We start from the raw sequence: 21,767 nt of genomic DNA, 5'->3' as shown, positions 1-21,767 counted from the left end.
TTTGTCAAGCATGATTTCCCCTTCATAAATCCATGCTGACTTGGACCGATCCTGTCACTGCTTTCCAAATGCACTGCTATTTCATCCTTAATAATTGATTCCAACATTTTCCCCACTACTGAAGTAAGGCTAACCAGTCTATAATAACCGCTTTCTCTCTCCCTCCCTTTTTAAAAAATGGTGTTGCATTAGCTACCCTCCAGTCCATAGGAACTGATCCACAGTCGATAGACTGTTGGAAAATGATCACCAATGCATCCACTATTTCTTGGGTCACTTCCTTAAAATCTCTGGGCTGCAGACTATCAGGCCTCAGGGATTTATCGGCCTTCAATCCCATCAATTTTCCTAACACAATTTCCCACCTAATAAGGATATCCTTCTGTTCCTCCTTCTCACTAGACCCTCGGTCCCCTAGTACGTCCAGAAGGTTATTTGTGTCTTCCTTCGTGAAGACAGAACCAAAGTATTTGTTCAATTGGTCTGCCATTTCTTTGTTCCCCATTTATAAATTCACCTGAATCCGACTGCAAGGGACCTATGTTTGTCTTCACTAATCTTTTTCTCTTCACATATCTATCGAAGCTTTTGCAGTCAGTTTTTATGTTCCCGGCAAGCTTCTTTTCATACTCTATTTTCCCCCTCTTAATTAAACCCTTTGTCCTCCTCTGCTGAATTGTAAATTTCTCCCATCCCTCAGGTTTGTTGCTTTTTCTGGCCAATTTATATGCCTCTTCCTTGGAGTTAACACTATCCTTAATTTCCCTTGTTAGCCATGGTTGAGCCACCTTCTCTGTTTTATTGTTACTGAAGACAGGGATGTACAATTGCTGAAGTTCATCCATGTGATCTTTAAATATTTGCTATTGCCTATCTACCGTCAACCCTTTAAGTAACATTTGCCAGACTATTCTAGCCAATTCACGCCTCAAACCATCGAAGTTACCGTTCCTCAAGTTCAGGACCCTAGTTTCTGAATTAACTGTGTCACTCTCCAGCTTACTAAAGAATTCTGCCATGTTATGGTCACTCTTCCCCAAGGGGCCTCGCACAACAAGATTGCTAATTAGTCCTTTCTCATTATACATCACCCAGTCTCGGATGGCCAGCTCCCTAGTTGGTTCCTCGACATGTTGGTCTAGAAAACCATCCCTAATACACTCCAGGAAATCCTCCTCCACCGCATTATTACCAGTTTGGTTAGCCCAATCAATATGTAGATTTATGTCCCCCATGATAACTGCTATACCTTTATTGCATGAATCCCTAATTTCTTGTTTGATGCTGTCTCCAACCTTACTACTACTGTTTGGTGATCTGTACACAACTCCCACTAACGTTTACTGCCCCTTGGTATTCCGCAGCTCCACCCATACCGATTCCACATCATCCAAGCTAATGTCCTTTCTTACTATTACGTTAACTTCCTCTTTAATCAGCAATGCCACCCCACCTCCTTTTCCTTTCTGTCTATCCTTCTAAATGTTGAATACCCCTGGATGTTGAGTTCCCAGCCTTGGTCTTATGTTCTGATAGATGTTTGGGGGACATGGAAGGTAACCATGTCGGGTTTAGAAGAGAAGTCGTTGCACGAGATGTTCTAGCTAAGATTGGACAGGTAAGAGCGGTACCAAGTGAGGGCAATTCCATTGAGCTGGAAAACCGAGGAGATGCGCTTTGGAGGAGGATGGTGTGGTCAACCATGTCAAAGGCTGCAGAGAGGTCGGGGAGATATAATGCACCAGGCTGCCAGTCACAGAGAATGTGAAAGAAAGAACTTGCATTTGTTTCAGACATTTCATGTCTTCAGGATGTCCCAAAGTAATTCACATTGCTTTTGAAGTGTAGTCATATTGTAATGTTGGAAAATATGGTAGCCAATTAGCAAAGTCCTACAAACAACAATGAGATAGATGCCAGATAATCTGTTTTTAGTTGGTTGCTTATTTTTATTAATGCCATTTGTGAGTTTGAATTGGGCTATCTGAGTACTGTGGTGGAGATGGAAATGACTGGAGAGATTCATACAAAGGATTGTGGGGAAAATGGGCATAGATTTCAAACATTTTCAAGGACTCTCGAGAAGAAAGGGAGGTTGGAGATGGGGTGGCAGTTTGCACGGTCAGCGGGGTCAAGAGAAGGGCAGAGCTAAGGTCGAAAGATTAGGAAGGATTACGCCTTCCAATAATGCGTTGTCATTCGCGTTAGACTCAAACTGACAACGTGGTCACAATCAGGAACTTAAAAGCTAAGTGAGCAAATTATTTGCAGCCAGTTTTGGCTAAGTTCTGACATACAAAATTGACCAACCTCAAAGCGATAGGGGGACGATGAGCTCCCCTCCTAATCACTAATCAGGGTTTTTTTTTTGAGGACCACAAGATGATGATGACAGTTTTGAAATGGGATGGGGTGAACACATAAAAATACAGAACCATTTACAACGTCAGCTGGCATGGGGCCAGGAAGGTATGTTGGGTCGTCATCAGTTTAGTAGGAATGGAGTCAAGAGAGCAATCGGTGGTTCTCATGGACGAGAGAACTTTGTTCCGCCACAAAGGAGTGCATCCCTTGCAGTCCCAAGGCATCCCAGCAACCCTTGGGAGCACTGTATATAAACCGACCCCTAAGGCCTGTTCCCCAACTCTGGAGTGTCTTAATAAAGACTGAGGTCACTGTGACTTTAACCTCCCTGTGTGCAGTCTCATCTGTGTTAGGAACATAACAACTGCCGATAAGTACACGAATCCAACGCAAAGATGCAGCAAACTGTGGACATCCTGGAGAAGTTTTCGGAGGGTGAGGATTGGGAAGCCTGTTGATTCCTGGATTCTTTTACCTTAATCTGGTTCAGCAAAATTACTGAAACGAATACCGTTTGTGCTTTCAACAAAGCAGTCTTTATTTTACCGGCCGGCAAGACTTATCAGACAGAAGATATACTCTCTCGATAGAGCGTACACACTCCCTACGGATAAGTGACGTTACATTGTCAAGGCACGATGGTTATACATTTTCGGCAAAAGATAACAAGATAGGGCTAGAGTGACATCCCAGCTCAGCCCATCTCTTTTGATCCCTCCTTCCCTTTGTTCACTCATAAGCCGACCCAAGCATGGTCCGATTTTAAACAAAGACCTTCTGACATTTGTTTCATTTTAATAACATGATTTAATAAGACCTTGAGGTTTTTCTGCAAGCTGTGGGTTTTGTTTCAATATGTGTTAGTGTTGTAACATTTCGCAGTCTCGAGTCTGAGATGTCATGGCTATTCCTCCATGAATTGTTTGTTAGCTTATACTGTCCCTATACAATTCCCACGTTCTCAACTTCAATGTCTCTATACATTTTTAAACATTCACATTCCCCCCTTTTATCATTCCATGATAACACTTAGGATCATTCTAGGAGTAAAATGTATAGGGAATGTGAACACACCCAACATCTAGAAAAGTTCCCATTTTGCGCATAAACATAAGACATGTAGCTCTTGTCTCTGTCTCCCCTCCCATGCGCCGAAACTGTCATATATCAACACTATTATACAGACTGTGGCATACAGACAGTTTCATCTTATGGCTCAGGATTCAGATAAATAGTCCAATTATTTTGCTGATTAAAAGAGTTCAGTTTTCCCGTCTCTCTTCTCAGGTCACCGTCGGTGTAGCTGGCTGTCTATCACTACGGGTAAAAGTTCAAACTGGTCCACGTTCCAATTAGGATGCCAACGGCCTTGTTCAGCTATGGAGAAGAGGAAGTCTGGAACAGAAACAGGAGTTAGAATAACCAGTAAAATAGGTTCGTTAAAAGGTGGTGAGCTTGCAGTGGTGCAGGTGAACCCAGGCACTTTTCCCCTCAACCTTGGCTGCAGTGGGGGTAGTGAGTAACACCTGAAAAGGCCCCTCCCATTGTGGCTCTAATCCCTTCCGAATCCATACTTCCCTGGTGCCACGAGGGACAATTCGGGTAAAACTGGGAGGTCGAGGTGAGCATCTTGAACCTGGTTGTGAGCTAGTCGCAGAGCCTGAGTCAGAGAAAGAACATAGGTGGTCATCAGTCGAGCTGAGACACCATATCTAGGAACAATTTCCCTCATTAACACCTTAACAACAGTTTGAGCCTTATTGTCCAGGGTAGGGTAGGCTTCAATCCATCTGCTAAACACATCTACTATTACTAACACATATTTGTAACACTGAACTTTTTGCAACTCAATGTAGTCCAACTGAAATGTCTCAAAAGGACCTTCGGGTAGGGGCGTTTTACCCCAATCACAGGGGACTCCCTTCCCTGGATTATGTTGCTGGCAAACCAGGCAACGACTACTGATGTTCTGGGTGAGCGCCTGGAGTCTAGGGTGCCACCAAGTAGCCAAAAGTGTGTCACTCGTGGTCCTTGCTCCACAATGAGTAGCAAAATGCATACATTCAATAACCCATAGAGCCAACTCGTCAGACATGCAAGTCTGTTCCGCGGGAGTGGTCCAGAGTTTAGAAACATTGTCATAAGTACATGCATAATATTTCCACAACAGTTTATCTTTTTCAGGAGCGTCCTCCTGTGCTTTTATAACATCTTGGATGGTTGGCATTGGTTTTTCCGAGGCTAACTTATCCTTCGCAGGATTTTTAGTCTGACTCATAATTTTGGGCACTACTATCTGTTGGTCACGAGAGGCCTGTTTGGCCTCTTGGTCAGCACAACGATTCCCTATATCAACCAGAGAATTTCCGGTAGTGTGGGCGGTACATTTGACAATGGCAATGCGTTTGGGGAACATGAGGGCTTGCAACAAATCAGATACTAGCTGTTTATGAGATATCTCATTCCCCTGTGAGGTTAGGAATCCCCTATTTTTCCATAATTGTCCGAAATCATGGGCCACCCCAAAGGCATACCTAGAGTCGGTATAGATATTGACTTTGAGATCTTTGGCCAAGATACAGGCTCGGGTGAGGGCGAATATTTCAGCTTGTTGAGCAGAATAGGCGGTTTCAAAAGTGGCAGATTCCAAGACCTGATTCTCCTGGTTTACTATGACGTATCCTGAGATTCGTGTACCTTCTGGATTAATTCCGTCAACATACATAATACAGTCTGGATCTTCAATTGGTACATTAAAGATAAACAATCATGACTGGATTCTTCCCCATCTTGGGGTGGCTCAGTAAGAAAACAGGCCGGATTAATTGCAGTACAGTGCCGAAAGGTCAGCTTAGGATTGTTTAGTAAGTAGATCTCATATCTGCTTTGCCTGGCCATGGTAAGGTGTTGAGTCTGCAGTTGGCCCAGGAGGGCAGCTACGGAGTGAGATGTGTAAAGACAATGGTAGCACAGTCTTTCAAAATTGTACAATACAGTTGAAAGGGCCGGTCATAGAGGGCCGGCCCAAAGCCGGAGCTTGCAGCAGGGCTGTCTTTAGTTCCTTAAAGGCTTGGACGTCTACGGTTTCTATTTGTATACGGGGTGAGGTGCTTAGTCATCAGGGCAACATTAGGAATCCAGGATCTGCAGTAATTGATCATCCCCAAACACTGTCGCATTTGTTTAGCCGTGCTAGGGACTGGAAACTGGCAAATTGGTTCGACTCGGCTAGCCTCCAAAGCTCGGTGGATACTCGGTTTTGCCTGTGATAACCCAATTGGGAGGGGTCCTCTGCCCACACATGAGGATCCACATAGTCAGGTATGTCAGAGCCAGTATGATGCTGCAGAGTTGTTAAGACCTTCTCAGGGTCCCCGTGGAATTTGCACATCCCGGCTGGTAGGGTCAGCCTCGTCTATAGCCTGGCGCACCATAACTCCAAAATCTTTAGCGTGGTAGGGAGGTAATACTTCACGAGTAATATGTGGTGCCACCGTTGGGGGCTGTCCATTTCCACAAAATCTGCCTTCCCTTCCGGTCCAGTCAGTCTAGCCGTTAATAGAATTTCCTTCACTTCCCCTTCGTGATCCTGATAAAAGTTCTGCAGGTCCTGATTCTTTCCACTGGGATCGTATGCTAGGGTCACGTGATAGGGTGCCTGCGGCAGGTCCAGAGACCACCACTGAGGGGTTCTAGTGGTATAATACTGCCGCTTAAGGGTTCCCTGTTTAACAATAATCCCATCATCTCCACACTCCAAATGCAACTGGAATTTCCAGAGGAGGTCTCTAGCCATCAAGTTACAGTCCAGATTGGTTGTGATAACAACTCGATGTTCCACCGATTCTTCCTGGTAACCCATTTTAACCGGTTCTGACACTGGGAATGTCGAGATTTGTCCCAAGAATCCTGAAAGTTCCTGTGTTTCAGTAGAGGCAGGGAGTTTAAGCTTTGATTGTACAGAAGACATGAAGGCTCCCGTATCTATCATATGCCACTCATTCAGAATTGGTTCGTCGTCCGGGGAGGATCCCTGCACAATCAAGCTGCGTAGTCAATCGGGGGACAATTGACCAAAGGGATTGTTCTGGGAGAAGTTAGTGTACGGTCCTCCTCTCCCCCCTTGCCCCCCTCATCTTCCTCCTCTTCCTTTTCCATGCTGACGGTAGGGGCAATTTTTATTCCAATGTCCTTCCTGCCCACAATTAAAACAGTCAATTCCTCTTACCCAGTCCCGGCCTCTTCCCATACCATGCCGGGGACAATAGGGAGGTTTATTAGCAGGGCTCGGGCCGTTTGGTTGTTTAGTATAACCGTATCCTTGCTTATCCATCCAATCCTGTATGCAACACTGCGGTTCTATTGATCCTTCCTCCCGAGATGGCTCTTCCTTTCTAGTCACGTATTCAGTCTTGACCCGGGTTGGGGGTGCACCTCCCCCCTCCCCTTTCTTTTCCTGCCAATAATATCTAACTGCCCTTTCCATTTGTCCGGATAGCATGAGCAATCAAATAGTTGTTCGAAGATCACATAGACATCTATAGTGGGGTGGTCTGCAGCTTGATGTGCATCAGGGTTTGGCATTGGTCTGACAGGGAATTGGTGTCAGGATTTTGGGATCGTGGAAATCATTCCTAGGTCGGAGGATGTTTCAGAGCTGTCTGACTGCTTGACAGTTCTGCGTCTCGATCGGCGGGAGTGTTTGCTATGTCTTTCACAACTTGGACTGGTAGATTGACTAGAAGATTTACGGGACTGTCTGTGATATCGAGATATAGTTCTGCCCTTTCGAGTGTGAGATCTGGTCCTTTCGGCTATATTGCTTGTGAACTGGGGATCCGAATCGCTATCAGAGGATGAGGAGTCAGTTTGGGTTTGTTGCTTTGGTGATATGGGGTTATTTTTAACTCCTTTCGCCGGAGTATAAGGTGGAGGGTGTTGGGAAGAGGACTGGAGCAAGGGGCCAGGGGGTGCGGGAGGCGCCGTTGGGCGCTGAGTCAGTGACCACTCATCAATTTCATCATCAGCCTCGGTTAACACAAAGCCAGCCATTTTACTACGTAGTCGGTCAATACCTTTCTCAGAGGTCCCAGAGGATCTCTTAGTAAGTTTCTCGTGCGCACATTCTTTTTTTTTAAGACGTCTACAGTTTTAACATGTGTTCCCTCTGTCAATGAGAGTCCCAATTTAATAGCATTTATTTGCCAACTTGACAGAAGTGATGCATCTTTTAATTTTTGACAATCCCTGTGCTTTTTTGCTACCTCTACGCTTCTAGTGCCACCTAGAGGCCACTGGTCATCTCCTAATAATTTGTTCAGGGCTCCTGATAATTTTCTAAAGTCTTCAGCTCTTTCAGGGAATTCCTCACATAACTTTTGTAGCGGACTATCCGCATCCGTTGTTTTATCCAACTGATTACCCATTTTCACGCTGTCCCTCGTATTACCGTGTCGTTACGCGTTCACGTCGTCGTGCGATTTGAACAAACTTAAAACAAACAGACTTTACTAAAACTAACACAAAGCCGCGTCGCCCCGCGGCTCGCGTCGCCGCGTGATTCGAAACACTTGAAATAAACTGACTTTACTAAACTAACACAAAGCCGCGTTGCCGCGCGATTCGAAACACTTGAAATAAACTGACTTTACTAAACTAATACAAAGCCACCGCGGCTCACGTCGCCACGTGATTCGAAACACTTGAAATAAACGGACTTTACTAAACTAACACAAAGCCGCATCGCCCCGCGGCTCACGTCGCCGCGCGATTCGAAATACTTGAAACCAACAGACTTACAATAAACAGACTTACTAAAATCAGCACGGACTTTGATATTACTTCGCGGTTCGCGTCGCTGCGCGTTCGCGTCGGCCCACGTTCACTCGGCCGCGCGCTCGTGCCGCCGCACGTCCCACATCACTACGCGTTCACGCTGCCGTGCGTCTGCGTCAACCCTCCTTCACTTGGCCGCACACTCGCGCCGCTGCACGTCTCGCGTCGCTACGCGTTCCACGCTGCTGCGCGTCTGCCTCAGCCCTCTTTCACTTGGCCGCACGCTCGCGCCGCTGCACGTCTCGCGTCTCTACGCGTTCCACGCTGCTGCGCGTCTGCCTCAGCCCTCCTTCACTTGGCCGCACGCTCGCGCTGCTGCACGTCTCGCGTCGCTACGCATTCCACGTTGCTGCGCATCTGCGTCAGCCCTCCTTTACTCGGCTGCATGCTCGCGCCGCCGCACGTCTCGCGTTGCTTCGCATTCCGCGTCGGCCCTACCTTTCGAGTTGCTGCGTGATTTAAATTCAATCAGTGCCTAGATGGGCCAAGTGATATACGAGGTCGACGTCACACCTGACTTGAACACCTATCCTCTATTTAATTCCCCATAAGCCTTATTTAATTCCCTGTGAACCTAATTTTCTAAATTTAATTTCTTTTAGTCTCCAAATTTCCCTATCCTTTCGCGTCACTGCGCAGTTTAAATCCAATCAGTCAATGAAAGCCCTAATTTAATGGAGTTTTTCTGCCAACTGGACAGGAGTGATTTTTTTTTTAGACTGCAGTGGAATTTTTCTCATAATTTAAAATCTCAGAACATTTTTTTTTCAGCACCTATTTAGTACGTTACTTTTTTTTGTCTTTTCCATAACTAGAGAGAAGTCTGGCACGTAGGCTGTGGACTGTTTTTCGTTATCTCAATTGTTCCAGCCTCAAGGTCGTGTTATTTAATATAATATTTTTTTTTGAATCTTTTTGAATCCATCTCAGTTGTTTTGCTGTGCCTTCTGTGAATGTTTTCTTTCGACAAGTAAGTGAGCATGTTAAATCCTTTTTTTTTAACCACCGGGACCATGTAATTTTTTCTTTTTTTTTACTCAACAAACCTATCCTTTGTGCATTTCCTGGCTCCGTAACTTATCATCCGAATATACGTAATTCAATAAGGTTCACACTCTTAAACTTCCCACATACAGGACAACACTACGAAGGGTTAAAAAAAACTTTCATTCTGTTTGAGATAAAACAAACCACAACTCCCCGGCTTTTTTTATTTACAGTAAAAATCACAGAAGCATTTCTCATTTAAACAGACGTTCACAAGAGTCTCTTTTCTTTCCTATTAATTTTTGGATCCATGATTGATCATCTATCCCTATCTAGCTCTAACTATAACCTATCTTTCCAAGTCGCCGCTTGGTTTGCGTCATCGCGCAATTTCCCTATCTCTATCCCTATTCTAAGTTTGAAAGGTATTCACCAGATTGTCCTGGATCTCGTTCAGACACTACCTGAGAACCAGCGAGTGGCTAAACTTTCCTCAGACTTTTGAAACCGGGGGAAACTGGAGCAGTATTGAAATCATACTCACTCCAGTGGCCACTTTCCCCTCGTCTCGTCCAAGGCTAGTCTGGCTCTTAATTCGCAAGTTTTCGGCAGTCGTCCGTTGAGATCCCACTTCTGACACCAAATGTTGATTCCTGGATTCTTTTACCTCAATCTGGTTCAGCAAAATTACTGAAACGAATACCGTTTGTGCTTTCAACAAAGCAGTCTTTATTTTACCGGCCGGCAAGACTTATCGGACAGAAGATATACTCTCTCGATAGAGCGTACACACTCCCTACGGATAAGTGACGTTACATTGTCAAGGCACGATGGTTATACATTTTCGGCAAAAGATAACAAGATAGGGCTAGAGTGACATCCCAGCTCAGCCCATCTCTTGATCCCTCCTTCCCTTTGTCCACTCATAAGCCGACCCAAGCATGGTCCGATTTTAAACAAAGACCTTCTGTCAATGTTTCAGGTTAATAACATGATTTAATAAGACCTTGAGGTTTTTCTGCAAGCTGTGGGTTTTGTTTCAATATGTGTTAGTGTTGTAACATTTCGCAGTCTCGAGTCTGAGATGTCATGGCTATTCCTCCATGAATTGTTTGTTAGCTTATACTGTCCCTATACAATTCCCACGTTCTCAACTTCAATGTCTCTATACATTTTTAAACATTCACAAGCCTATGTCAAACGGTTAGACCAGTACTTTGTAGCCAATGAGCTGGACGGAGAAGGAAGTGCTGCAAAAAGGAGAGCGGTCCTCCTCACGGTCTGCGGGGCACCGACCTACAGCCTCATGAAGAATCTTCTGGCTCCGGTGAAACCTACAGATAAGTCGTATGAAGAGCTGTGCACACTGGTTCGGGAGCATCTTAACCCGAGGGAGAGTGTGTTGATGGCAAGGTATCGGTTCTACACGTGCCAGTGATCTGAAGGTCAGGAAGTGGCGAGCTATGTCGCCGAGCTAAGGTGACTTGCAGGACAATGTGAGTTTGATGGCTACCTGGAGCAGATGCTGAGAGACTTTTTTGTACTGGGCATTGGCCACGAGACCATCCTACAAAAACTTTTGACTGTAGAGACACCGACCCTCAGCAAGGCCATTGCGATAGCATAGGTGTTTATGTCCACCAGTGATAACACCAAACAAATCTCTCAGCACACAAGTGCTAGCAATGTTCATAAATTAACTGGAACTGTGTTGCGAACAGAAATGTACAGGGCAGAAACCACGAGTCTGCAACTGCCAGCAGGCCCCAGGTGACCCAGATGACTCACCTTGTTGGCGTTTTGGAGGCTTCCATTCAGCCTATTCATGCCGCTTCAAAGGGTATGTTTGCAAGAGCTGTGGAAGAATGGGGCACCTCCAACGATCTGCAAAACCTACTAATCACTACGTGGCAGAGGAAGATCAGTCCATGGTGAATCAAAGCAATTTCGAGCCTCAGAGAGAGGAGACAGATGCTGAAGTACATGGGGTGCACACATTTTCGACAAAATGTCCACCTATAATGCTCAATGTAAAATTGAATGGCTTACCCGTAGCCATGGAACTGGACACTGGCGCTAGCCAATCCATCATGAGTAAAAAGATGTTTGAGAGACTGTGGTGCAACGAAGCACACAGACCCAAACCTGAGCCCCATCCACACGAAACTGCGAACGTACACCAAAGAGTTTATCACTGTCCTGGGCAGCACCATGGTCAAGGTCACCTACGAGGGCACGGTGCACGAACTGCCACTCTGGATTGTCCCAGTCGATGGCCCCACACTGCTTGGAAGGAGCTGGCTGGGCAAAATCCGCTGGAACTAGGATGACATCCAAGCGCTATCACATGTCGATGAGGCCTCATGTACCCAGGTTCTTAACAAATTTCCTTCCCTTTTTGAGCCAGGCATTGGAAACTTTTCTGGGGCCAAGGTGCAGATCTACTTGGTCCCAGAGGCACAACCCATTCACCACAAGGAGCGAGCGGTACCTCACATAATGAGGGAGATAGTGGAAATCGAGCTGGACAGGCTGCAATGCAAGGGCATCATCTCCCCAGTGAAATTCAGCGAATGGGCCAGCCCGATTGTTTCAGTACTCAAAAGTGATGGTACGGTCAGGATTTGCGACGATTATAAAGCAACTATTAATCGTTTCTCGCTACAGGACCAATATCTGCTACCTAAGGCAGACGACATATTTGCGACGCTGGCAGGAGGCAAGACATTCACCAAGCTTGACCTGACTTCGGCCTACATGACGCAGGAGCTGGAGGAGTCTTTGAAGGACCTCACCTGCATCAACATGCACAAGGGACTGTTCATCTACAACAAATGCCTGTTTGTAATTCGGTCAGCTGCAGCGATCTTTCAGAGAAACATGGAGAGCCTACTCAAGTCGGTACCACGCAACGCTGGTTTTTCACAACGACATATTGGTCACGGGTTGGGATACCGTCGAGCGCCTACAAAACCTGGAGGAGGTCCTCCAGCGACTGGATCAAGTAAAGCTGCGGCTGAAGAGGTCGAAATGAGTCTTCATGGCAACAGAAGTGGAGTTTTTGGGGAGAAAGATCGCGGCGGATGGCATTCGGCCCACAGACCCCAAGACAGAGGCTATCAGGAACACGCCCAGGCCACAGAGCGTCACGGAGCTGCGGTCGTTCCTGGGACTCCTCAACTATTTTGGTAACTTCCTACCGGGCTTAAGCACCCTCTTAGAGCCCCTACATGTATTATTGCGTAAAGGTGAGAACTGGGTATGGGGAAAAAAAACAAGCTGCTTGTATTGTATAATCCATGTAAAAGACTTGTGTTAGCATGTGATGTGTCGTCGTACGGAGTTGGGTGTGTATTACAACAACCTAACGTTGCGGGTAAGTTGCAACCTGTCGCCTATGCCTCCAGGAGCTTGTCTAAGGCCGAGAGGGCCTTCAGCATGATTGAGAAAGAGGCATTAGTGTGTGTGTTCGGGGTAAAGAAAATGCATCGGTACCTGTTTGGCCTCAAATCTGAGCTGGAAATCGATCACAAGCCCTTCATATCCCTGTTCACTGAAAATAAAGGGATAAATACTAATGCCTCAGCCCGCATACAAAGGTGGGCACTTACGCTATCAGCGTATAACTATACCATCCGCCACAGGCCAGGCACCGAGAACTGTGCGGATGCTCTCAGTCGGCTACCGTTGCCCACCACTTGTTGATGGTGGCGCAGCCCGCAGACTTGTTGATAGTCATGGAAGCGTTTGAAAATGATAAATCACCTGTCACGGGCCCGCCAGATTAAGACTTGGACCAGCCAAGATCCTCTCCTGTCCCCAGTAAAAAACTGAGTACTGCATGGGAGCTGGGCTAGCATCCCCATTGAAATGCAAGAGCTAATCAAGCCGTTCCAGCAGCGTAAGGACAAGCTGTCCATTCAGGCAGACTGCCTGTTGTGGGGTAACCACGTAATGCTACCCAAAAAGGGCAGGGAGACGTTCATCTCGGATCTCCACAGCACACACCCGGGTATAGTAATGATGAAAGCGATAGCCAGATCCCACGTGTGGTGGCCCGGTATTGACTCGGACTTAGACTCCTGTGTACGGCAATGCAGCGTGTGTGCTCAGTTGAGCAAAGCGCCCAGAGAGGCACCAATAAGTTTCTGGTCCTGGCCCTCCAGACCATGGTCGAGGATCCATGTTGACTATGCGGGCCCGTTTCTCGGTAAAATGTTCTTGGTGGTGGTGGATGCTTTTTCAAAATGGATTGAATGTGAAATAATGTTGGGAAGCACCGCCTGAGGGCCATGTTTGCCACCCACGCCTGCCTGACATACTGGTCAGTGACAACGGGCCATGTTTCACCAGTGCCGAATTTAAAGAATTCATGACCCGCAATGGGATCAAACATGTCACCTCGGCCCCGTTTAAACCAGCCTCCAATGGGCAGGCAGAGCGGGCAGTACAAACAATCAAACAGCCTTATAAACGAGTCACAGAAGGCTCACTCCAAACCCGCCTGTCCCGAGTACTGCTCAACTACTGCACGAGACCCCACTCGCTCACAGGGGTGCCCCCAGCTGAGCTATTCATGAAAAGGACACTTAAAACCAGACTCTCGCTGGTTCACCCCAACCTGCATGATCAGGTAGAGAGCAGGCGGCAGCAACAAAATGCAAACGATGGTCGCGCCACTGTGTCACGGGAAATTGATCTGAATGACCCTGTGTATGTGCTAAACTATGAACATGGTCCCAAGTGGATCGCGGGCACGGTGATAGCTAAAGAAGGGAGTAGGGTGTTAGTAGTCAAACGAGACAATGGACAAATTTGCAGAAAGCACCTGGACCAAACGAGGCTGCGGTTCACAGACTGCCCTGAACAACCCACAGCAGAAACCACCTTTTTCGAGCCCACAACACACACCCAAAGGATCAACGACGCCACCCCGGACCAGGAAATTGAACCCATCACGCCCAACAGCCCAGCAAGGCCAGGCTCACCCAGCAGCCCTGTAGGGCCAACAACACGCCAGCCCAGTGAGGGCACAGCCAACACACCAGAACAGACATTTGTACCGAGGTGGTCCACCGGGGAAAGAAAGGCTCCCGACCACTTCACCTTGTAAATAGTTTTCACTTTGACTTTTGGCGGGGGATTGATGTTCTGTAAAGCATGCACTCCCATGTTCCACCACCAGGGAGTGCATCCCCTGAAGTCCCAAGGGATCCCAGCATCCCTTGGGAGCACTGTATATAAACCGGCCCCTAAGGCCTGTTCCCCAACTCTAGAGTGTCTTAATAAAGACTGAGGTCACTGTTACTTTAACCTCCCTGTGTGCAGTCTCATCTGTGTTAGGAACACAACAAGGAGCTCTTTACTAGTGGCTCATAATTCATTAAGGACAGAAACATAAATCAGTCATCTAAAACATTTAAGAAATAAGGTTACCAATGTCTTGAAGTCTATTTTATTAAAATATACATGGTCTTGATTCTTGTTTACAATTCGTAATTATTTTTCCCGCTAAAATTCGAAGTGAATTAATGGTAAACTAAGTATTGGAGTTTATGGGCTAGAAATTCACCGACTTTACGACCGGTTTTTTGGTGCTACTTCACCATATTTGGTGAAAAACCAGTCAGCTGGAATTTCCGTGATGTTTTGCGGCGGTGGTTTTCAAGTATCGCTGGGGAGAGGAGCAAGACCCAAAATAGCGCTTTTGCCAAAAATTTGGCTCTCTGCGCACCCGTGTTTTGCACGAAAAATACCAACATGTAAAAAGCTGTGATGCAGCCCTTGGAGCAGCGGTAAATATGAAGACCTGCAAAAAAGGTAAGTTAAAGTTTTTATTTTTAAATTCTTTTTCAGCGATTCGATAGATAAGTGTCTTGTAAATGTTTTGTTAAATTTTGTTTTTTGTTTTTTCCAATTTATTTTTAGGTGTTTTTCCGCCCTCCCATCATCATAAGAACATAAGAAGTAGGAGCAGGAGTAGGCCATACGGCCCCTCGAGCTTGCTCCGCCATTTAATACGATCATGGACTCAGGTCCACTTCCCTGCCTGCTCTCCCTAACCCCTTATTCCCTTATCGTTAAGAAACACTTAAATTTATTCAATGTGCCAGCTTCCACAGCTCTCTGAGGCAGCGAATTCCACAGATCCACAACCCTCTGAGAAGAAATTTCTCCTCATCTCAGTTTTAAATGGGCGGCCCCTTATTCTAAGATCATGTCCACTAGTTCTAGTCTCTCCTATCACTGCATCCACCCCGTCAAGCCCCCTCATAATCTTATACTTATCGATAAGATCACCTCTCATTCTTCTGAGTAGAGGCCCAACCTACTCAACCTTTCCTCATAAGTCAACCCCTCATCTCTGGAATCAACCTTGTGAACCTTCTCTGAACTGCCTCTAAAGCAAGAATATCCTTTCGTAAATATGGAAACCAAAACTGCACGCAGTATTCCAGATGTGGCCTCACCAATACCCTGTACAACTGTAGCAAGACTGCCCCGTTTTTATACTCCATCCCCTTTGCATTAAAGGCCAAGATTCCGTTGGCCTCCCTGATCACTTGCTGTACCTGCATACTAACCTTTTGTGTTTCATGCACAGGTACCCCCAGGTCTCGCTTTACTGCAGCACTTTGCAATTTTTCTCCATTTAAATAATAACTTGCTCTTTGATTTTTTTCTGCCAAAATGCATGACCTCACACTTTCCAACATTATACTCCATCTGCCAAATTTTTGCCCACTCACTTAGCCTGTCTATGTCCTTTTGCAGATTTTTTGTGTCCTCCTCGCACATTGTTTTTCCTCCCATCTTTGTATCATCAGCAAACCTGGCTACGTTACACTCGGTCCCTTCCTCCAAGTCATTAATATAGATTGTAAATAGTTGGGCTCCCAGCACTGATTCCTGCGGCACCCCACTGGTTACTGATTGCCAACCCAAGAATGAACCATTTATCCCTACTCTCTGTTTTCTGTTCATTAGCCAATCCTATAACCATGCTAATATATTACCCCCAACCCTGTGAACTTTTATCTTGTGCAGTAACCTTTTATATGGCACTTTATCAAATGCCTTCTGGAAGTCCAAATATACCACATCCACTGGTTCCCCTTCATCCACCCTGTTCATTACATCCTCAAAGAATTCTAGCAAATTTGTCAAACATGACTTCCCCTTCATAAATCCATGCTGACTCTGCCTGACCGAATTTTGCTTTTCCAAATGTCCTGCTACTGCTTCTTTAATAATGGACTCCAACATTTTCCCAACCACAGATGTAAGGCTAACTGGTCTATAGTTTCCTGCTTTTTAAAATAGGGGCATTACATTTGCAGTTTTCCAATCTGCTGGGACCTCCCCAGAATCCAGGGAATGTTGGTAAATTACAACCAATGCATCCACTATCCCTGCCGCTACTTCTCTTAAGACCCTAGGATGCAAGCAATCAGGCCCAGGTGATTTATCCGCCTTTAGTCCCATTATCTTACTGAGTACCACCTCCTTAGTGATTGTGATTGTGTTAAGTTCCTCCCCCCCCCCCCATAGCCCCTTGACTGTTGAAATATAGTCTCCTCTACTGTAAAGACTGATACAAAATATTTGTTCAGAATTTTTGCCATCTCCATGTTCCCATTACTAATTCCCCGGTCTCGTCCTCTAAGGGACCAACATTTACTCCAGCCACTCATTTCCTTTTGATATACCTATTGAAACTCTTGCGATCTGTTTTTATATTTCGTGCTAGTTTGCTTTCATAGTCTATCTTCCCTTTCTTAATCTTTTTTTAGTCGTTCTTTGTTGGCTTTTAAACGTTTCCCAATCTTATTTCCTCCCGCTAGTTTTGGCCATATTGTATGCCCTTGTTTTTAATTGGATATCGTCCTTTATTTCCTTAGTTAGCCACGGATGGCTATCTTTTCTCTTGCGCCCTTTCCTCCTCATTGGAATATATTTTTCTTGAGAATTGTGAAATATCTCCTTAAATGTACACCACTGTTCATCAACCGTCCTACACTTTAATCTATTTTCCCAGTCCACTTTAGCCAACTCAGCCTGCATACCTTCATAGTCTCCTTTATTTAAGCTTCGTAATCTGGTTGGAGATCCAACTTTCTCACCCTCCATCTGAATTTGAAACTCAATCATGCTATGATCACTCATTCCAAGGGGATCCTTTACTAGGAGATTGTTTATGAATCCTGTCTCATTACACAGGACCAGATCTAAGATAGCCTGCCCCCTGGTTGGTTCCGTTACATACTGCTCAAGGAACCCGTCCCTTATGCACTCTATGAACTCTTCCTCAAGCTACCCTAACCAATTTGATTTGCCCAATCAATATGAAGGTTAACATCACCCATGATGATTGCTGTTCCCTTTTTACAAGCCCCCACTATTTTCTGGTTTATGCTCCGACCATCGGAGTTGCTACTGATAGGGGACCTATAGACCATGCCCACCAGTGACTTTTTCCCTTTATTATTCCTTATCTCCACTCAAACTGTTTCAACATCCTGATCATTTGAGCCAATATCGTTTCTCACTATTGCAGTGATTCCATCCTTTATCAATCATCATAGGCAGTCCCTGGAAGCGAGGATGACTTGCTTCCACACCAAAAAAGGATGAGTTCACAGGTGTTTCAATGAAGGATCTAATATTCCAGGTCCTGAACTACATCTTGAAGGCTGGAAGGTGCCTGTGCATAGATTTTTTGAACGTGGGGTGGCCATTGCACACCAGCCACCACATGGGCTTGACAGAGCTAGGTCTTGGTCCAGTGGCAAAGGTTATCCAAGACGACAATGTAAATGTAGATTCTTTTCCTCAATCTGGTTCAGTAAAATTACTGAGTCGAATACCTCTTGTGCTTTAAACAAAGCAGTCTTTATTTTACCGGCCGGCAAGACTTATCAGACAGAAGATATACTTTCTCGATCGACCGTACACACTCCCTACGGATAAGTGACGTTACATTGTCAAGGCACGATGGTTATACATTTTCGGCAAAAGATAACAAGATAGGGCTAGAGTGACATCCCAGCTCAGCCCATCTCTTTTGATCTCTCCTTCCCTTTGTCCACTCATAAGCCGACCCAAGCATGGTCCGATTTTAAACAAAGACCTTCTGTCAATGTTTCAGGTTAATAACATGATTTAATAAGACCTTGAGGTTTTTCTGCAAGCTGTGGGTTTTGTTTCAATATGTGTTAGTGTTGTAACATTTCGCAGTCTCGAGTCTGAGATGTCATGGCTATTCCTCCATGAATTGTCTGTTAGCTTATACTGTCCCTATACAATTCCCACGTTCTCAACTTCAATGTCTCTATACATTTTAAACATTCACATTCCCCCCTTTTATCATTCCATGATAACACTTAGGATCATTCTAGGAGTAAAATGTATAGGGAATGTGAACACACCCAACATCTAGAAAAGTTCCCATTTTGCGCATAAACATAAGACATGTAGCTCTCGTCTCTGTCTCCCCTCCCATGCGCCGAAACTGTCATATATCAACACTATTATACAGACTGTGGCATACAGACAGTTTCATCTTATGGCTCAGGATTCAGATAAATAGTCCAATTATTTTGCTGATTAAAAGAGTTCAGTTTTCCCGTCTCTCTTCTCAGGTCACCGTCGGTGTAGCTGGCTGTCTATCACTACGGGTAAAAGTTCAAACTGGTCCACGTTCCAATTAGGATGCCAACGGCCTTGTTCAGCTATGGAGAAGAGGAAGTCTGGAACAGAAACAGGAGTTAGAATAACCAGTAAAATAGGTTCGTTAGAAGGTGGTGAGCTTGCAGTGGTGCAGGTGAACCCAAGCATTTTTCCCCTCAACCTTGGCTGCAGTGGGGGTAGTGAGTAACACCTGAAAAGGCCCCTCCCATTGTGGCTCTAATCCCTTCCGAATCCATACTTCCCTGGTGCCACGAGGGACAATTCGGGTAAAACTGGGAGGTCAAGGTGAGCATCTTGAACCTGGTTGTGAGCTAGTCGCAGAGCCTGAGTCAGAGAAAGAACATAGGTGGTCATCAGTCGAGCTGAGATCTAGGAACAATTTCCCTCATTAACACCTTAACAACAGTTTGAGCCTTATTGTCCAGGGTAGGGTAGGCTTCAATCCATCTGCTAAACACATCTACTATTACTAACACATATTTGTAACACTGAACTTTTTGCAACTCAATGTAGTCCAACTGAAATGTCTCAAAGGGACCTTCGGGTAGGGGCATTTTACCCCAATCACAGGGGACTCCCTTCCCTGGATTATGTTGCTGGCAAACCAGGCAACGACTACTGATGTTCTGGGCGAGCGCCTGGAGTCTAGGGTGCCACCATGTAGCCAAAAGTGTATCACTCGTGGTTCTTGCTCCACAATGAGTAGCAAAATGCATACAATCAATAACCCATAGAGCCAACTCGTCAGACATGCAAGTCTGTTCCGCGGGCGTGGTCCAGAGTTTAGAAACATTGTCATAAGTACATCCATAATATTTCCACAACAGTTTATCTTTTTCAGGAGCGTCCTCCTGTGCTTTTATAACATCTTGGATGGTTGGCATTGGTTTTTTCGAGGCTAACTTATCCTTCGCAGGATTTTTAGTCTGACTCATAATTTTGGGCACTACCATCTGTTGGTCACGAGAGGCCTGTTTGGCCTCTTGGTCAGCACAACGATTCCCTATATCAACCAGAGAATTTCCGGTAGTGTGGGCGGTACATTTGACAATGGCAATGCGTTTGGGGAACATGAGGGCTTGCAACAAATCAGATACTAACTGTTTATGAGATATCTCATTCCCCTGTGAGGTTAGGAATCCCCTATTTTTCCATAATTGTCCGAAATCATGGGCCACCCCAAAGGCATACCTAGAGTCGGTATAGATATTGACTTTGAGATCTTTGGCCAAGATACAGGCTCGGGTGAGGGCGAATAGTTCAGCTTGTTGAGCAGAATAGGCAGTTTCAAAAGTGGCAGATTCCAAGACCTGATTCTCCTGGTTTACTATGACGTATCCTGAGATTCGTGTACCTTCTGAATTAATTCCGTCAACATACATAATACAGTCTGGATCTTCAATTGGTACATCAACAAAATCTTCCCTGACTGATGTGGCCTCTTAAATTAAAGATAAACAATCATGACTGGGTTCTTCCTCATCTTGGGGTGGCTCAGTAAGAAAACAAGCCGGATTAATTGCAGTACAGTGCCGAAAGGTCAGCTTAGGATTGTTTAGTAAGTAGATCTCATATCTGCTTTGCCTGGCCATGGTAAGGTGTTGAGTCTGCAGTTGGCCCAGGAGGACAGCTACGGAGTGAGATGTGTTAAGACAACGGTAGCCCAGTCTTTCAGAATTGTACAATACAGTTGGAAGGGCCGGTCATAGAAGGGCCGGCCCAAAGCCGGAGCTTGCAGCAGGGCTGTCTTTAGTTCCTTAAAGGCTTGGATGTCTACGGTTTCTATTTCAAAGCTGCCTTACTTATACGGGGTGAGGTGCTTAGTCATCAGGGCAACATTAGGGATCCAGGATCTGCAGTAATTGATCATCCCCAAACACTGTCGCATTTGTTTAGCCGTGCTAGGGACTGGAAACTGGCAAATTGGTTCGACTCGGCTAGCCTCCAAAGCTCGGTGGATACTCGGTATTGCCTGTGATAATCCAATTGGGAGGGGTCCTCTGCCCACACATGAGGATCCACATAGGCAGGTATGTCAGAGCCAGTATGATGCTGCAGAGTCGTTAAGACCTTCTCGGAGTCCCCGTGGAATTTGCACATCCCGGCTGGTAGGGTCAGCCTCGTCTATAGCCTGGCGCACCATAACTCCCAAATCTTTAGCGTGGTGGGGAGGTAATACTTCACGAGTAATATGTGGTGCCACCGTTGGGGGCTGTCCATTTCCACAAAATCTGCCTTCCCTTCCGGTCCAGTCACTCTAGCCCTTAATAGAATTTCCTTCACTTCCCCTTCGTGATCCTGATAAAAGTTCTGCAGGTCCTGATTCTTTCCACTGGGATCGTATGCTAGGGTCACGTGATAGGGTGCCTGCGGCAGGTCCAGAGACCACCACTGAGGGGTTCTAGTGGTATAATACTGCCGCTTAAGGGTTCCCTGTTTTACAATAATCCCATCATCTCCACACTCCAAATGCAACTGGAATTTGCAGAGGAGGTCTCTAGCCATCAAGTTACAGTCCAGATTGGTTGTGATAACAAATCGATGTTCCACCGATTCTTCCTGGTAACCCATTTTAACCGGTTCTGACACCGGGAATGTCGAGATTTGTCCCAGGAATCCTGAAAGTTTCTGTGTTTCAGTAGAGGCAGGGAGTTTAAGCTTTGATTGTACAGAAGACATGAAGGCTCCCGTATCTATCAAAAAGGGTTGCCACTCATTCAGAATTTTTAACAATATCATTGGTTCGTCGTCCAGGGAGAATCTCTGCACAATCAAGCTGCGTAGTCAATCGGGGGACAATTGACCAAAGGGGTTGTTCTGGGAGAAGTTAGTGTAAGATCCTCCTCTCCCCGCTTGCCCCCCCTCCTCTTCCTCCTCTTCCTTTTCCATGC

General features: G+C 45.7%; 1 protein-coding gene across 3 annotated transcripts; it reads right to left on the bottom strand.

Moving 5' to 3' along the window:
* Positions 1-2,899: 2,899 nt before the first annotated feature.
* Positions 2,900-21,288, bottom strand: LOC139274753 (protein NYNRIN-like). 3 transcript variants are annotated; one of them, XR_011595598.1, is made up of 2 exons: positions 9,731-10,346; positions 2,900-3,759 (listed from the first exon to the last, which is right to left on the bottom strand). XR_011595598.1 is itself a non-coding variant. In XM_070891444.1 (2 exons), the coding sequence occupies exon 1, from the start codon at positions 20,256-20,258 to the stop codon at positions 19,230-19,232; it is 1,029 nt and encodes a 342-aa protein (XP_070747545.1). In that variant the 5' UTR covers positions 20,259-21,288; the 3' UTR covers positions 2,900-3,759; positions 18,054-19,229. The 3 variants fall into 3 exon arrangements, 2 of the variants coding, with proteins under 2 accessions (XP_070747545.1, XP_070747549.1); XM_070891444.1 differs by lacking the exon at positions 9,731-10,346 and adding an exon at positions 18,054-21,288; XM_070891448.1 differs by lacking the exons at positions 2,900-3,759; positions 9,731-10,346 and adding exons at positions 3,778-4,024; positions 18,054-21,288.
* Positions 21,289-21,767: the final 479 nt, after the last annotated feature.

The sequence above is a fragment of the Pristiophorus japonicus genome, chromosome 1 (assembly GCF_044704955.1).
Source record: "Pristiophorus japonicus isolate sPriJap1 chromosome 1, sPriJap1.hap1, whole genome shotgun sequence".
In the NCBI taxonomy this organism is placed as follows: Eukaryota; Metazoa; Chordata; class Chondrichthyes; family Pristiophoridae; genus Pristiophorus; species Pristiophorus japonicus.
The sequence above is the reverse complement of the archived record's forward strand: the minus strand, read 5'-3'. Positions and strand labels throughout refer to the sequence as shown.

What these genes read in the sequence shown, in the direction of transcription:
- LOC139274753 (XM_070891444.1), bottom strand. Translation starts at nt 20,258, where the DNA reads ATGTATGTTGACGGAATTAATTCAGAAGGTACACGAATCTCAGGATAC.